The following is a 17,428-nucleotide window of genomic DNA, read 5'->3' as shown; positions in this document are numbered from 1 at the left end:
ATCCAGATATGGCAGTGAAGATCAAAGAGGAAGTTCAGAAGCAAATTGATGCGGGGTTTCTGGTGACTTCTACGTATCCTCAATGGGTGGCCAATATTGTGCCTGTACCTAAGAAAGATGGAAAAGTCCGTATGTGTGTTGATTACAGAGATTTGAATAAGGCTAGTCCAAAAGATGATTTTCCTCTACCACACATTGATGTGTTGGTAGACAATACAGCTAAATTCAAAGTCTTTTCCTTTATGGACGGATTTTTCGGATATAATCAAATCAAAATGGCACCCGAGGATATGGAGAAGACAACATTCATCACACCTTGGGGAACATTCTGTTATCGAGTGATGCCCTTCGGTTTGAAGAACGCCGGAGCCACGTATCAACGAGCTATGACTACCTTGTTTCACGACATGATGCACAAGGAGATAGAGGTCTATGTTGATGATATGATTGCTAAGTCAAGAACGAAAGTTGAACATATTGAACATTTGTTGAAGCTTTTTCAGCGTTTGAGGAAGTATAAGCTTCGTCCGAATCCGAACAAATGTACATTTGGAGTCCGTTCTGGCAAGTTATTGGGTTTTGTTGTCAGCGAAAGAGGTATTGAGGTTGATCCTGCAAAGGTCAAAGAAATACGAGAGATGCCTGCACCCAAAACTGAGAAGCAAGTCCGAGGTTTTCTTGGCCGCTTGAACTATATTTCCAGATTTATATCCCACATGACTGCCACATGTGCGTCGATATTCAAGCTCCTCCGGAAATATCAGTCTCATGATTGGACTGAGGATTTCCAGAAAGCTTTCGACAGTATCAAAGAGTATCTGTCTGAACCTCCGATCTTGTCTCCGCCTGTAGAAGGAAGACCTCTGATCATGTATTTGACGGTTCTTGAAGACTCGATGGGTTGTGTACTCGGTCAGCAAGATGAGTCGGGAAAGAAAGAATCTACTATCTACTACCTGAGTAAGAAGTTCATTGATTGTGAGTCTCGATACTCAATGTTTGAGAAGACGTGTTGTGCTTTGGCTTGGGCTGCTAAGCGTTTGCGCCAGTACATGATAAATCATACAACTTGGTTGATATCCAGAATGGATCCAATCAAGTATATCTTCGAGAAGCCTGCTTTAACCGGGAGGATTGCCCGTTGGCAGATGTTGTTATCTGAGTATGATATCGAGTATCGAGCTCAGAAAGCTATCAAAGGTAGTATCTTGGCTGACCACTTGGCACATCAGCCGATTGAAGATCATCAGTCTGTTCAGTACGACTTCCCAGACGAGGAAATTCTGTATTTGAAAATGAAAGATTGTGATGAGCCTACACTTGACGAAGGTCCGGAACCTGGTTCCAGATGGACGATGGTGTTTGATGGCGCTGTAAATCAGTACGGAAATGGTATTGGGGCGGTAATCATTACTCCTCAGGGCACACATATTCCGTTTACAGCAAGGCTAACTTTCAAATGCACGAATAATATGGCTGAGTATGAAGCCTGCATTATGGGATTGGAAGAATGCATTGATCTGAGGATCAAACACCTCGATGTGTATGGTGATTCGGCCCTCGTTGTCAATCAGATCAAGGGTGAGTGGGAGACGAATCAACCTGGTCTCATTCCGTATAGAGATTATGCGAGGAGGATTTCAACGTTCTTTACTAAAGTTGACTTTCATCATATTCCTCGAGAGGATAATCGAATGGCAGATGCTCTTGCTACGCTTGCTTCCATGATTGTGGTCAAGTATTGGAATGAAGTTCCCAATATTACCGTGATGCGCTTGGATAGACCAGCTCACGTGTTTGCAGTTGAAGAAGTACATGATGACAAGCCTTGGTATTTTGATATCAAGAATTTCCTCCGGAACCAGGCCTGCCCGCCTGGGGCATCTGTGTAAGACAGGAAAACTTTGAGAAGGTTGTCAGGTAGTTCTACCTCAGTGGTGAAGTGTTGTATAAGAGAAATTTTGACATGGTTTTGCTCAGATGCGTGGATAGACACGAAGCAGACCTGTTAATGACTGAGGTCCATGAGGGTTCATTTGGTACTCATTCCAATGGACATGCCATGGCTAGAAAGATGTTGAGAGCAGGCTACTATTGGCTGACAATGGAGTCTGACTGCTGCAAATATGTGAAGAAATGCCACAAGTGTCAGATTTACGCGGACAAGATTCATATTCCTTCGACACTGCTGAATGTGATTTCATCACCGTGGCCTTTCTCTATGTGGGGAATTGACATGATCGGCATGATTGAACCGAAAGCGTCCAACGGACACAGGTTTATTCTCGTAGCAATTGACTACTTCACCAAATGGGTTGAAGCGGCGTCGTATGCGAATGTGACCAGGCAGGTGGTCGTGAAGTTTGTCAAGAATCAGCTGATATGTCGTTATGGTGTGCCTGATAAGATCATTACTGATAATGGATCTAACTTGAACAATAAAATGATGGAAGAGCTGTGCGCTGAGTTCAAGATTGCACACCATAATTCTTCTCCCTACAGACCCAAGATGAATGGGGCTGTTGAAGCTGCTAATAAGAATATCAAGAAGATTATCCAGAAGATGACAGTCACGTACAAAGATTGGCATGAGATGCTGCCATTTGCTTTGCATGGATATCGTACATTTGTCCGCACTTCAACTGGGGCAACCCCTTTTTCTCTTATTTACGGCATGGAGGTTGTTCTCCCAGTAGAGGTGGAGATCCCATCAATGAGAGTCTTGATGGAAGCCAAGTTGACTGATGCTGAATGGATTCAGAGTCGTTATGACCAGTTGAATCTGATTGAAGATAAGCGATTGACTGCCATGTGCCATGGTCAGTTATATCAGCAGAGAATGAAGAAAGCATTCGATAAGAAGGTCAACCCTCGTGTGTTCCGAGAAGGTGACCTTGTGCTCAAGAAAGTCTTGTCTTTTGCGCCCGATTCCAGGGGCAAGTGGACTCCAAACTACGAGGGTCCATATGTTGTCAAGAGAGCCTTTTCAGGCGGTGCTTTGATGCTTACAACTATGGATGGGGAGGATTTCACTCGTCCTGTGAATTCAAATGCAATCAAGAAATACTTTGCCTAAAAAGAAAAACAGAATAGCTCGCTAAGTTGAAAACCCGAAAGGGCAGCTTAGGCAAAAATGAGCGTCTCGGTGGAAAACCCGAAAGGGCGATCCAGGCAAAAGTTAGAGACATGAAAAAAAAGATATTTGCATCCCGCTAGATTGAGTACCTCACCCTGGGGCAATCTAGGCAAAAATTAGGGATTTGGCAAGTAACTGCATCCTGACAAGACTTTCTGTTTCACAGCCGTCTTTTCGTCAGAGATTCTCGCTCAGTCATCATCAACTGAAGCTTCAAATACATCGGATTCAAATTGGTAGAGAAATGGTCATTATGTTCAATGTAGCCCTCTTCCAATATATATCACCGATTTCAAATTTTGTACAGATCTATGGAGTCTTGCCATTTGCAGACTACCATTCTATCAAATAAATTTGAGCTTTTATCCAATTATTTGCACTCTTATTTGTTTCAATTCAACAAATGTTTTGCATGTTTTAATTGATAAAATTTCATTGTTTTAAACAAACAAAAATTTTCATAAAATTGTTTTTAAACAAAGTGAACGTTCACAATGATGAAAGGATACTTAAGAAACTCTCAGTGCTCTCCCAAGGGTGGCATGATTTCTAACCAGGTAAGACTTTTGTTCATATTCCTGGCATGGCTGTATCCTCTTTCTCCAGATTGTTGTTGGGGTCTTTCCCCAAGCAGAGCCTTTATTATGACTCCTCCTCACTCAGAGTGCTTGTTGAAGACTTCAACTTTCCTCTCCAGCATTATTCTCTCCCCATCATGGGTGCTTTTCTTTGGAAGATTCGGTAGTTGGTGAATTGACATCCCTGTACTTCGTCATTTTCCTCGGATAGATCCCCAACGGAGTTGTTGGTATGATGAACTTCATCTATGCTATCTATCCCCATCAGAGATCTGGTTGCTTCCTGGCATCTCTGATCCCTAGCGTGAGTTGCTGTTGTGGCGTTTCTGCCTGTGCATTGAACTCTTTTCTCCGGTTGTGACTGACGATCCCTCCGGAAACCTCTTGAGGCCTTCCTCCCTGCAGAGATTTGGTGATTTCCTGATATCTCCGATCCCAGTAGAGTTGCTTGTGTGGCAGAATCTACTTGTGTGATCTTTTCTCCCTCAGTGGTTTTCCCCCAGTGGATTTGTTTGGAGTTGTTTTTGTGGCAGTTTTCGCCTGTGCAGTGAGCTCCTCTTTCCCAGCTGAGACTGATGATCCATCCCTCGCAGAGATTTTGCTGTTTCCTGATCCCGTCAGAATTGTTTGTTCTTCGGTGATCCTGGCTTTCTCTCCTGTGGTGTAGTACCGGGCATTTGATTCATGGGCCTGTTTGTGTTAGAAATGTCTATTTTGTCAGCATTCATCAAACATAAATCACACATATTCATGCATACTTTCAACATTCAGATATTCATGTTGCATTTTTTGCCATATATCTTTTGATTGTTGTCTCCTGTTATTGGTGATATAGATCTCCCCTGTAGATCTCCCCAAGTAGATGTCGGGTGTCTAATCTCTCAATATAGAGTCAGCCCCTTAAGCAGAAAGTGTTTGCCATTCCTTCTGCAGTTCCCCACTGAGATATATCCTCGTGGATGACGGTTGTTTCCGTTCCCTCCCAACATATATTGGGATGGGTTTTCCCTTTTGAGTTATATCCTCATTAGGACGAGTCTTGATTCAGTTTGCCTTTTTGGTTTGATCCTGAATTGGCCTTTTCGCAACTGTCTCTTGTGCTTCCCTGTGGAATAAATGGATAATTGCTCAGTAACCGGCAATCATTCACTTTATCCGCAGCGGAATTTTTGGCTTCTACCCAGTAACCGGTAGTTGTAAGTCCTATCTTTGTGGTTTTCTACCCAGTAACCGGTAGTTGTAAATCCTATATACCTTTTTCCCTCTTTGCGGAATCTGTGGTTGTTTACCCAGAGATTGGTATTTGTGAACCTTTTGTTCCTCAGCAAGAGTCGGTGGTTTTCTACCCAGTATTCGGTAGTTGTAAATCCTATTTTCTTGCTCTCCAGCAGAGTTTGTGGTTTTCTACCCAGTATCTGGTAGTTATAAACCCTATTTGTTTTCCCTGTGCGGAGTTGTGATCTTTTCGCTCCCCACGCAGAGGCTTTGGTCTTCTACCCAGTATTCGGTAGTTGTAAACCTACCTTTTTATCCTCATCAGAGTCGATGGTTTTCTACCCCGTATTCGGTAGTTATAAATCCTACTTACATCCCCTAGCAGAGGTAACCTTTGTGGTTCAGTCTGGTTGATGGCGGATTTTGTGGTTTTCTACCCAGTATTCGGTAGTTGTAAATCCTATGTGGTTGTTTTCTCCCTATCGGAGTCTGTGCTTTCCTGTGGGATAGATGGATAATTGCTCAGTAACCGGAAATCATTCGCCTTATCCTCAGCTGAGTCTTTGGTCTTCTACCCAGTATTCGGTAGTTGTAAATCCTATTTTCTCCCCTTTGCAGAGTTAACCTTGTTGTTCATCTTAACAGATGACGGTTACTCTTGGTGGTTATCAATATCCAGTATTCGATGTTGATCTTTCCCCATCCTCTTCTGGGTAATTGCTCTGAGTAAGCAATTGTATCCCCAGCGGGTCTTTTCCCTCCTTCTTGTGGATAATTGTCGTATGCTAGCAATTTTATCCTCAGCGGGTCCTTTCACCGTTTGCCAGTGATTTGTTCCCCGGATCATTGATTTTTTATCAATGCATCCCCAGTGAGTCCTCTTTCATTTACCCTTTTGTTGGTAATGATTGTTGCTCCCTTTGATCGGTCATCATTATATACCTAGTTTTGGTATCCCGATGCCTTTCTTTTCGGATGATTTATCCTTTATTAACCCAGTAACCGGTTGTGGATAATCTTCCATGCGAGTGTATTATCTACGTTCTGACGGTAATAGATAATATATCTCATGCACTCTTCAGTCGAAGCCTGTTGTGTTTCCCCAGTTGAGTAAGATTCGTGTTCCTTTTGGGGAATCGAATATTCTTTTCCCCCTTTTTTGAGCGTATCTCCCAGTAACCGGTGATATGTTTCCTGGATAATTGTCGTATGCTTGCAATTTATCCCCAGCGAGTTATCTTTCGTCTACCCTGTTGTTGTTGGTAACGATTGTTTCTCTTTTCGGTAGGTCACCTATTATATACCCAGTAACCGGCATCCCTGGTGTTCCTTCCATGCGAGTATATTATCTACGTTCTGATGGTAATAGATAATATATCTCATGCACTCCTTGGTCAAGATCTTGTGATTGTCTCTCCAGTGGAGTAAGATTCGTATTCTTTGTAGAATCGAATATCCATCCTTTAACAAGTTTGCGTTTTGCTCTCTTCAGGATGATGAGTGTTTTGGCAGTAAAAACCAATTCACGTTTTCGGTCGGTCACCTATTATATACCCAGTAACCGGTATCCCTGGTGTTCCTTCCATGTGAGTGTATTATCCATGTTCTGACGGTAATGGATAATATATCTCATGCACTCTTTGGTTGAAGCCTTTTTTCCTTCCCCAATTGAGTAAGATTCGTTTTCCTTTACGGAGTCGAAAGTCCATCCTGTAAGTCGATTTGCTTTTTCAAGCCCTCCTTTCGGATGATGAGTGTTTTGGAAGTAAACCCCAATTCACGCTTTGGTTGGTCACCTATTATATACCCAGTAACCGGTATCCCTGGTGTTCCTCCCTTTTTGCTCCCTATTATGACCTTGGTCCCCTGTGGAGTCAGATTTTCCTGAGTTGATATACCTTTTTCAGGTCTTCCTCATATGTTTTTGGTTGATTGATATCTCTCACCCTTATACCGGTCTTAGATATTCATTCTTCCTGAGTGTGTTATTCTTTCACCCAGTAACCGGTGTTCAGATCACATGTCTCTTTGAGTTTGTTACCCAGTAACCGGTAACACCTCATCCTCTTGCTTCCTCTGGAGAGTCTTGGTTAGACATTCCCCAGCGGAGTTTCTGTTGTGACTTTACCCTTTTGCTGTATTGGCGTTTTCCCCAATATATGCATTTTTCCCCGGCAGGGAGGTTCTGTGTGAATCCTTTCCCCAGCCTGAGTCCGGATTTTGATCCGAGGTATCCTTTGTGGATAGTTTTGTTGTATTGGCATTTTCCCCAATACACGCATTTTTGAGTCAGCTTGAGTCTTTCCATCGGATGTGTTTCCCTTTGGAAACTCTTTTTCCCAGTGTCTGTCTTTTACTCCCCAATAAAGTCTCCAGTTTCAAGTCGTGTCCTGCTCACGCATTCTTTTCTTTTCTTTTCCCCATAAGAGTCTCGTCAGAGTCTCTGTTCCACTAGGAAGTGCATCATTCCTGTGGATTGTATTTTCTCCTGATTTTCTTTTTCTTCTTTGTGGACCCATATTCCCACAGAGTTTGTTCGTTTTGCATTCATACATTTGCATCATGAGGTCTCTTAGGGACCAAAATTTGTCTCTTTGTTGTTATTTAAGTCCATTCTACCGCGTCGAGACGAAGATTTTAACCTTCACTTCTCCGGCTAGAATGACCTTAAATAGGGGCATCTGTAAGACCCCAATTTTGTCCCTAAGATCCCTCATGGCATCATAGCATAGCATTGCATAAACCACAAGGATCATTGGACACCTTGCCTCCTTTCCCTGTGGGTGGGATCTTTCTTGAGAGTGGTTCTTGATCACCAACATTGCTTGCATTTGTATATAATTGCTTTTCTTTTAATCACTAACCAAAAATGTACAAAAATATGTCATCTAACATTTGTCTTGCAGCTTAAGCAGTCAACAGGTCAAGGCAATTCAAGTGAATCCTTTGTGCAGGAGATGAGGTTTTCCATTGAGATATGGATCATGTGATCATTATTTTGAGCTTATGTGAGCTAGAGGTTCATTTTGGAGCAAATTCCCCAAGTGGTTGAGGCCCAAGTTCATCAGGCAATTTCAGGTCATCTGAGGACCATTCAGTCAACTGTACAGTCAACTGAAGGCTTTGAGTGGGAGAATTGAGTTTCTTCATCCCATTCGTGTTGAGACAAGGCTTATTCATCATGTCAAACATCCAAATTGAAGATTTTGAGGTCAAAGCAAAAGTTTCCCAAAATGGAAAGTGACCTGTAATTTCAAGTTTCCAAAAATGGAAAGTTTTCAGTCCAATTTCAACTCAACTTTCCAACATCAAAGAAGCTTCAAATGAATTTTTGTCCAACATGAAAGTTGAAGATCTCTCTCTCCCATTTCCAAAAAGTCCAAGATCATGAGCATCTGATGAATGGTTGAGGAGATATGATCCAATCATTTCCAAGTGTACATGGAACTTCAAAAGGCCATAACTTTTGACTCATAACTCAAAAATGAATGCCTCTTTTTGCATTTTGTTTCTCATGACATGTATTTTCCAAATCATTCATTACATTGCCTGGAATTTCATCACATAATCATTTGTTCTTTCATGCCCATTTTGGAGGGAAAATGACAAATTTAAAATTGGTGCATTGTATGAACAAAATACCATTGCCATTGTGTTCATTGGAAGATTTTAAGTGAATTTGATCATGCACATGCTACTGTTCACGTCCAAATGCTCCATGCACCTCACAATTTCAATTTTTGGTCATGCACCCCATTTTCACTAATCTCAATTAAACCATGCTTAATTCTAATTTGGATGTGATTAGTAGAGCATATATAAACCAAAGCATAACAGAATTTTGGGGTTTTTTGCTCATTCTAGATCTAAATTTCTCTTCCCTCCAAAATTTTCTTCAAATCCAAATTCGAATTTTCTTCACATAAGCTAGTGATTTTCTTGCATATTCTTGTTCTCTGATCCTCATTTAGTGCAGATCAAGCTTTGGTTTGAAAGATTCGAGTGGAAATCAAGCATATGAAGCTCAAGAACATAGCAATGGAAACTGACTTTTGAGCTAGATCCAAGCATCTCCAAGCCTCAATTCATTCATAAAGCTTCATAACATCATCTCAGGAGTAGATCTGGATACTTGCCAAGCCTTGAATCCACAGATTTCAGCGACTGCTCTTCAAGAGGTAGGTTTTTCGAGTCTCTTAATTGCTGATTTTATGTGCATAATGTTGTAGAGCTTTGATTGTTGAGCATGCTGATGAAAATTTCATGTGAAATGGTTGAGTATTGGCTGAGATATGGTGAATTGAAGTTTTGAGTGTCAAAATGTTTTTGATCGATTCTCTTGATACATGATGAATTAGCCTTAGTTAATGCTCGATCTGTAATATACGTAGCAAGAGCTTTCTGATGATGTAAATTTTATGCGAATCTGGAAAAAAAATTTGAAGTTCATACTGTTCCTCCATCGTCTTTTTGGAAATCAATCCACTCACTTTTTGGAAATCTTTTAGCCGAACTACGGCGTTTTGATCCTTATCTTTCATGAAAAGGTACGTAGGCAATGGGTTTCATCCATTCAAACACAAAAATAATAAAAATTGTATATTCTTTTCTCATCCCTTCAATCAATGTTTGCACAAAATAATTTCATAAACAAATAATTTTACAACAAGTTGTGAAAAGAGGTTCCCTAGGAGTACCTAGGATGTTGTGGGTGCCTGACACCTTCCCACAACATAATTACCCCCTTACCCAGATCTCTGACCTTTTATTAGTTTTCTTTGAGTAAAACTTCTTAGGCTTTTGTTCGCTTTCTAGCCATTCCTTTGGATAAATAGAAGTGCGGTGGCGACTCTATCTTTGTATGCTTTGCTTTTGATTTAGTCAATAAATCATAAAGTGACGAATACACCGCTACAACATGCAATCCTCATTCATTTCTTCTCTAGGATTTTCAAAAAAAATCTTTCTAATCACTATATCACTATATGTACTTCAACGGAGCTTCATCTCCCGTAGAGTTTCGGCTTTCGGATGGCACGACGTCTCTCGCCGGCCTGGCGTCCAAGTTGAATGAATTGTTGGCCGATACCAAAAATAGAAAGGTGAGAAAGTTTGAGTTTCGTGAAGATTGGATTGACACTGACGGGAGAGTGAAATACAACCTTGTTGAGTTGAAGACAAACGAAGATTTGGAGGATATGTGTAGATCATTTTGTTGTAGGATAACAAAGGGGCCGATCGAGTTAGATTCTAAGATTTCAAGGTTTGTTAACGACATAATGAAGATGATGAAACGTCCATAATCATCTGGTAGTGCCTAGGTTTTCTTATTTATCACCGCTTTTTAAGTTATGTTTAAGTTATGTAATCGTTTATCAAATGTTAGTTTATGTTGATGCGGCACGAATGGAAGATCAAAAATATTATGTAATTAATAAGTTTCTGATGAAGATGTCTGAGTAATATACAAAAAATACATAATATATAAGAGATGTCAAAATAGGCCCCCACGGGCTTTGTGTGTAGCCCGAGCTAATCTAATATAAACCTCGATATCTTTGTTCACCAAACCCATGAGGTTATCCATAATAATTGCAATCATCTGGAGGCGTTGCTAGTCATCGACACCAATTGTAGAAGGCGGCGGCGGCATGTCATCAACAGGTACCCCATCATCAAAAGGCCCGACATCACCCGGATCCTCAATAGATGCAATGATGAGAGGGTGTGATACAGTGAGGTACCACTCTAAGTAATCATCCTCACATTGCGAGGGTGTTGAACCTTAACTGCTCGATCTCTAATAGCACGACCGAAGCTGATAAAGTTACTCTGAAACCACCAATTAATGTTTGTAGATAGTATATCTGGAACTGACTGTGGGATACTCTGAACATAACCATATTGTTGCAGACACCTCTCAGGCAAGTGTGTAGCAACCATGGTCTCCCACCGCATATAACCTGAATATAATGAAGACTCCTCGAACTCACGGTGGACTCTATGATCAATGTATGGTGTCCATATGATATCCTTTACAGTCAACACATTGAGCCTCCTCTGATACTCAACAACACAACTCGGATGTGACTGCCTCCCCTTCCATCTCCTCGCTGTGGGTCCCCCACTAGGGAATGTTGCACCCTCATGTCACAGATGGTGGGGAAAATGCTCATATATCCAACACTGATATCAAAACATAGACATAAGAAATAAGAAATAAGAAATTTTATTTGTAACAATTAAATAAGAAATCAATAACAAATAATAAGTTCAAGCATACTTGTAACAGACTCAAATAACCAGCAAGTTCCCTGGTCTCAAATATTGTTGTCACTCCAAGTGTTATATGCAAGATGGTCAATGCAGCGCAATCCCAAGCCCAACAGGCAACATCGAGGCTACTGAATAGGCACACGTGTCAGGCATCGATATAAACACTTGTGCATCCTCCTCAAAAAACCTCAAATCTCGTGCAACAGTCATACATGCAAGCGGTGTGATAAGAACAGGAGTTGCCCATAATATGCCGCTGATGGGAAGATGGAACAAAGATGAGACATCATCCAGAGTGATAGTCATCTCCCCAAACGGAAGATGAAATGAAGATGTCTCCTTGTGCAATCTCTCAACAAACGCAGTAAGTAGTGGTGCGTCAAGCATGGTGAGAGAGCAGTGGGTAAAATCAAGTACCTCGAAATCCCGTACAATCTGGATGATCTACTGAGAACGGAATCTTCAGGAAGTCTTTCAGCTTCGAACCGTGTGAAGTCACCTTCAGTGTGGGACGGTCCTGTGACAAACGAATATAAAAAATATTTGCAATTAGCTTTCATGGCACAATAATAAACAAATTAAAGATAAACATAAAAGACATATACATATACCTGCCATAGTTGTAACGCCACATGGTTTGCATACTCAGTAAGCACCGACCGTTTAACGGCTCCTCTAGGGAATCCTCCGTCAATGTGCACAGAGGGCTCAATCGAATGAGCTGTAACATTTGTGTCAACAGTAATATATGGGATCGGATCAGCAACAACAACATTTGGCTGAACCTGCTCAACAACCACCCCAACAACCTCTCCAACACCCTCTTCACCAACATCTCCAGCTCCAGCAACCTCTCCAACAGCCTCCCCACCAACATCTCCACCAACCTCCTCAGCAACCTCTCTAACAACATCTCCAGCAACAACCTCGTCTCACACCTCCTCCGCCACCTCATCTTTGGGATGCTCATCTGATTGTACCTGACGGCATAGAGTGCTACGAGGTGCACGGAACCCACCATGCTCAACTGTTTCCGGTGTGAATCGGTTGGAACCACTCGTCTAACACGTATCTAGGAAGACTCAACCTCAGCAACCCTAACTTGGTCTCCCGCTCTATCGGTAGCTCTGCCAGCAATAATGTCATCCCTGCCTCTATATTTCACTACAAAATAAAGAAAATTAAATAAAAATTACAACTATTAGAAATTTCAAAATTTCTTGTAAAAAATAATTTCTGTATCCATACCAAAAATTTCAAATTTTTCAGTAAAAAATCAAGTGTTTATAATTTTCAGAAATTTTGAAATTTCTAGAAAATCAAATGAGATTTTGTATCGAAAATTTTGAAATTTCCAGTAAGATTGAAAGAATTAATACCAAAGATTTTGAAAATTCCTGTACAACCTCCCATGATTTTTTATTTTTACCCTAAAAAACATATTGTTTTTTGAAATTTTTGATATCGCCCCAGAATTTTTAAAACAATACTTAAATACTATAAATTCTGAAAATGGTTGAAGTGATTTTGTAATGATAAAGTAGTTTTTCATATGCTTTGAGGGAATGTCTGGTTTAATTTGGGGATGGATGGCTGGAAGAATTCCCCCAAATCAATATACCTACTCTAAATCGCGTACTCTAAATCAATGAAAATTAAATACAAATCTTATCGATGCATTTTATTTTTAAATAGAAAGATAAAAATAAATACATTTAGAGAGAGTGACTAGTGTTGTTGACCAGTTGTTCTGCTAGGAAATAATTGAGTGGTTGTTGATGATTCTCCAGGTTCAGGATTGTCTTTTGGAAGATTCCAACTCTCTAACACCACTTTTGTCTTTATCTTCTTGTTTCTTTTCTTGGGAACATTGCATTTCAAGATTCCAAGACAGGTCTTTATCAGTAGCAAAAGTGTTGTCAAAGTTCCCTATACACCAAGACAAAAAGATTGGGCTTGGTTTGCAGCTTTCAGCAAAATAGAAAATATTGCATCTTTCCCACTGTTTCTTAAAACCAACAATAATAGTGAAAGGACTCTCCCTCATTTTATCAACATTCACTCAATCACATGGTGAATACAATTGTATAAGATACAAAAGAAACAAAAGGAGAAACACAAAGATTAGTTTAAAACTCTCAAAACCAATTAAAAATTTTAAAATCATTAGTTTCTATCCTTGGTGAGACTTTGACTAAAATATATATACACATGTCCTATATTTCTCTATATCTACTCACCATGTCCCAGGTCCTTCCTTCCATGTGATCATGTTACTATTGTCTGGTTTGTACGACGACAAATGATACGCAGTAGTTTTATATCGGCTTGATTGTATGACTGCATGTAAGGAAGGAGATTCATCGGCTTCAATGAATCTGTTAGGTCCACAATATCAAGGTTAGCTTGGTCCCCAAGAGAAAGAAAATAGTTGAAGGTTTCAATATTCCGAATAACAAATGCGATATAAGCCACCGGTGCTTCCTTTGGCTGGCCGTTATAACCATCATAATTAACTGGTTTGTATCTACCATCAGATCTATCAGTCACACCGTTATAATAATGTTCACCATTTTCATGTTCACGTTCACTGTTCGGGTTCGTCTGGTTCAAAAGAATCGTGAGTACACGAACAAGATGCGGCAAGCAAACTGGATCATATATCACATCTGCACCCAACCTGAAGTAATAATAATATAACAACAATGTCATCTGCATACATTTTTAAGAACAGTATAAGAGAATAATGCTATGTCTAGAGGTAATGGAATAATTTAAAGTTTCAACTATCACTCACACAACATTTGGCATGATATCTTGTAGTTGACTTTCTGATGCAGTTTCCCATGGCAGATACAAGCATTTTACCTGAGATATGGGAACAAGGAGAAGTACAACTCAGACTTGAAACAAAATTAGAAACACAGTCTATGCAAGCAAAGACTCACCGTGCTTGTATCTTCGTTTCTTTGTAGTGCGTCGGTTTCAACATTCAGGTTGTTCAATTCTAAATTAAGCTTCATGTTTGCTAAAGTTGAAAGGTCACCATCAGTTAGTATCACCTGTTGAATTGAAAACAATATTATCACCCAATATTAGGCATATAAATATCAAGTGCAGCTTTCTCTCATTTAATTTTCACTCTGTTCTGAAGCATAGTAAAGCAAACATAGTTTAAGAGCATAAATGTGTTGGCGTTTGATGTCTCCGATACGAGAAATCAGGTATAGTATAGTTTGCAATACCTCAGAAGCTTTCACATGGGCTAGGCATAATCCAACTAAGCCAACTCCTGCGCCAATCTGTTTCAAATTGTTGGTAAGTGCAACATGGTATAATAAGAACAGGTAAAAGCCTGTTTTAGTGCAACCAATGGAATATTAAAATACTAACAAACTATGTTATAAACTCTGCCTTTCCGGTCGTTATCTCGGCACAGAACAGAAAAACCAAGAAAACCGTGCCAGGCTGTGCAACCCCATTACATATGGGTGACTTGGCTGGAACGACCGAGATAATGGGATTGGATTTGGAACGATGTTGCTCTGACATGGCCGCTTCGGCCGCGTCAGTCATATATGATATTACCCTTAAATTTTTAAGGATAGCAAAGTTATTTTGTTGAATTTTATTGACATTTGCAAATATGTTTTGCTCAAGACTTATGGCTTTTATTTCTAAATATGAATTGTTCATGAATTTCGATTAATTTATTTTAGTTTTTAACAATTATGTGTTCATTAGTACTATTAACTGTATTAGTGTTTGCATCACTAAAACATCGGCCATTCCGCTCCCCGCTTCTGTTACAATCCATTTTTGAGGATGGCCGTGCCGCGCCGCTATCCGAGATTGTTAAAATAGCTAACAAACTGACAAGACAGTTTCAACACTGGCAACTTGCAAGGACAATTATTTCTAAGAGCTTCTCTAGTAGTTGGAGATAAACACATAACTATCACATGCAAGGATTGTTCATGATTTGTTAATGTTTAAAAAAGCTACAAGATTCAACAAACTCTAAAGATTATAACTCACCTCAAAGCAGGATTTATTAGAAAATAATTCCGGATGGGAAAGTATTAACTCGGAGAGAAACAGACTTGATGGCCATATTGAGCATCTGTGCAACCAAACCAAAGCCAACATTCAGAAGTTAATGTGCGCTTTACAAGTATTCCAACACACAGATGGCATATGCATATGTAAGCATGGAAATATTAGAAACAGGAATACCGAATATCATTTAGTCGAGATCCCAATGAATGTTCAATTCAATAGCATTTTTAAATTCATTCAATATAAGACGTACACTTGATAAGCAGGAATACCGAATATCATTTAGTCAAGCGACCGACTGCATGCATGTTCAACTCAAAACACCATACAAAAAGGTTTTAAAGATGGAAACACTCAAACTGTGTCATTGGGGTTCAGGGTTTAGGATTTAGGGTTTCAACTCAATACCCAAAGTAACAAACAAGCACCGTACGTATCATTGGGGAAACTACCATGACACTCAACAAGTGCACAATTAACTGCAACATGACAATCCTGAAATGTTCATACTCTATGAAAAGTTTTTAAGATCTCAAATATGAGCTTACCCAGTATCTCCTTCAAGCATGTTTGTAGAACACTTCAATGGAAAAGTCAACACCCTTGAGTGCGGACAAGTTTGTAGTTCAGAATAATCTAGCAATACCATTAACCAACCAAAGGTAAGGCTAACGAAACATAGTTATAAATCATAATAATAAAATAGAGAAACTTAATTTAAACAATGATTTACCATCAGGAAAAAGAAAAGAAATTCTTTTGCAGATTCTTGAATCTCTTTTGCCAAAACTATCATCCTATTAGAAGAAAAAAAAAGGAAAAAAGAAAAATGTCAAAACTATAACAAACCATCTTCAACTAGAAAAGAAGGATTAAAGAAACTTGATAGAATAAACCTTAAATGATGTAATGTAGTGAGCATAGAGTTCATAAAATTGGTCCAAGACAGAGTCATGATCACACTCAACTTGAGTGATAAGCTTCTTTAGAAAATTCTTCAAGTAGGGTGCATGAAAATCACCCTGCAATAAGCATAGCAACAATTGAAAGACTTTAAAAACACAATAACACAATCATATGGAAAATAAAAAACAAGAAAAGAGTGGAGAATTGAAATTTACAGGTGTGGAAAGACAATGGTCCAAGATAAATTGTTGAGCTTGCTCAGTAATTGAGCCTCCGCCACACGCCCTAAAATTGAAATTCGACAATATAAGTAACTGTATGTTTGGTTTAGCTTTTGGAAGAGGCAAAAGCAATTCTAGAGGTATAGAATTGATTTTGAAATGATTTTGACGTGTTTGCCTCTTCTAAAGTAGAATTGATTCAGTCTCCAGAATTGATTCTACTTGAAGCTGGAATTTGTAACTTGAGTTTAAACATGATTTTTATTATCCAAACATAAATTTTTTTCATAATCAATTTTACATAATCAATTCACTCAAAATCAATTTTTTTCACCTCATAACCAAACATTCCCCAAGTTTATTGTAAATAATTTATGTATACTTAAACATGAACAATAAATTTGAGTATAAAGCTAGAAATTTGAATTGAAAATCTACAAATACTGCACTAGCATCAACTTAGAATCAATTCTAACAGAGAATAGTGGAATCTATAAAAACCAAGTGTTCAGTTACAATGATTTTTGGGTGGAACTTAAAATGCAGTGAAATGTTAAGCATAGGGAAGAGAGAAAGTGTACCTGGCATGTGATAATAAGCAGTCGGAAGGTTCCATAGCTAGAATAGCAGAGAGGAGATACCGGCATGATGGGAGAGAGAGGTCCAGTGCTTGCTCCGTCGCCATGCTTCCGAACTCGCCGCGGTTTTGGTTCATCAACGTTAACACGGTTTTTCCACAACGCTGCAGATTCGGGGATTTAACTTGCCATCCAATATTATATTATATCTCGCAACACAAAATTTCAAAATTTTCGAAAATATCCTGGTTAATATTTACCGATCAAATTTTACCTTTTTTTTTATTAGTATAAAAAATGAAATTTTCAATAAATAATTGTTCGTATTTTTAAAAATTCATGCATTTTTATAAAAAAAATTGAAAAATTCTAAAAAAAATATATCAAAAAATTCAAAAAATTCAATATCCAATATCAAAAATTATCAAAAAAATTCCAAAAAAAATAAGAAGTTTTTGA

General features: G+C 39.2%; 1 protein-coding gene across 3 annotated transcripts; it reads right to left on the bottom strand.

Moving 5' to 3' along the window:
* Positions 1 to 10,452: 10,452 nt before the first annotated feature.
* LOC127132334 (uncharacterized) lies at positions 10,453 to 17,186 on the bottom strand. 3 transcript variants are annotated; one of them, XR_007806671.1, is made up of 14 exons: positions 16,973 to 17,185; positions 16,386 to 16,455; positions 16,161 to 16,286; positions 15,998 to 16,061; positions 15,813 to 15,900; positions 15,244 to 15,328; positions 14,451 to 14,507; positions 14,154 to 14,267; positions 14,003 to 14,073; positions 13,446 to 13,885; positions 12,919 to 13,134; positions 11,817 to 12,369; positions 11,213 to 11,722; positions 10,453 to 11,115 (listed from the first exon to the last, which is right to left on the bottom strand). XR_007806671.1 is itself a non-coding variant. In XM_051061272.1 (11 exons), exons 1-10 carry the CDS (start codon positions 17,104 to 17,106, stop codon positions 13,474 to 13,476), a joined length of 1,221 nt encoding a protein of 406 aa, XP_050917229.1. In that variant the 5' UTR covers positions 17,107 to 17,185; the 3' UTR covers positions 12,855 to 13,134; positions 13,446 to 13,473. The 3 variants fall into 3 exon arrangements, 2 of the variants coding, with proteins under 2 accessions (XP_050917229.1, XP_050917230.1); XM_051061272.1 differs by lacking the exons at positions 10,453 to 11,115; positions 11,213 to 11,722; positions 11,817 to 12,369 and having other exon boundaries at positions 12,855 to 13,134; XM_051061273.1 differs by lacking the exons at positions 10,453 to 11,115; positions 11,213 to 11,722; positions 11,817 to 12,369; positions 12,919 to 13,134 and having other exon boundaries at positions 13,228 to 13,885; positions 16,973 to 17,186.
* Between the last annotated feature and the right edge of the window lie 242 nt (positions 17,187 to 17,428).

This window comes from Lathyrus oleraceus, chromosome 3 (assembly GCF_024323335.1).
Source record: "Lathyrus oleraceus cultivar Zhongwan6 chromosome 3, CAAS_Psat_ZW6_1.0, whole genome shotgun sequence".
In the NCBI taxonomy this organism is placed as follows: domain Eukaryota; kingdom Viridiplantae; phylum Streptophyta; class Magnoliopsida; order Fabales; family Fabaceae; genus Lathyrus; species Lathyrus oleraceus.
Note: the sequence above shows the minus strand (reverse complement) of the source record. Positions and strands in the feature narration are given on the sequence as shown.

Coding starts and splice junctions, on each gene's coding strand:
- LOC127132334 (XM_051061273.1), bottom strand. CDS start 17,106: ATGAACCAAAACCGCGGCGAGTTCGGAAGCATGGCGACGGAGCAAGCA. Junction 16,062..16,160: donor ACTACATTACATCATTTAAG/GTTTATTCTATC, acceptor TTCTTCTAATAG/GATGATAGTTTTGGCAAAAG. Junction 15,901..15,997: donor TTCTTTTCTTTTTCCTGATG/GTAAATCATTGT, acceptor TGGTATTGCTAG/ATTATTCTGAACTACAAACT.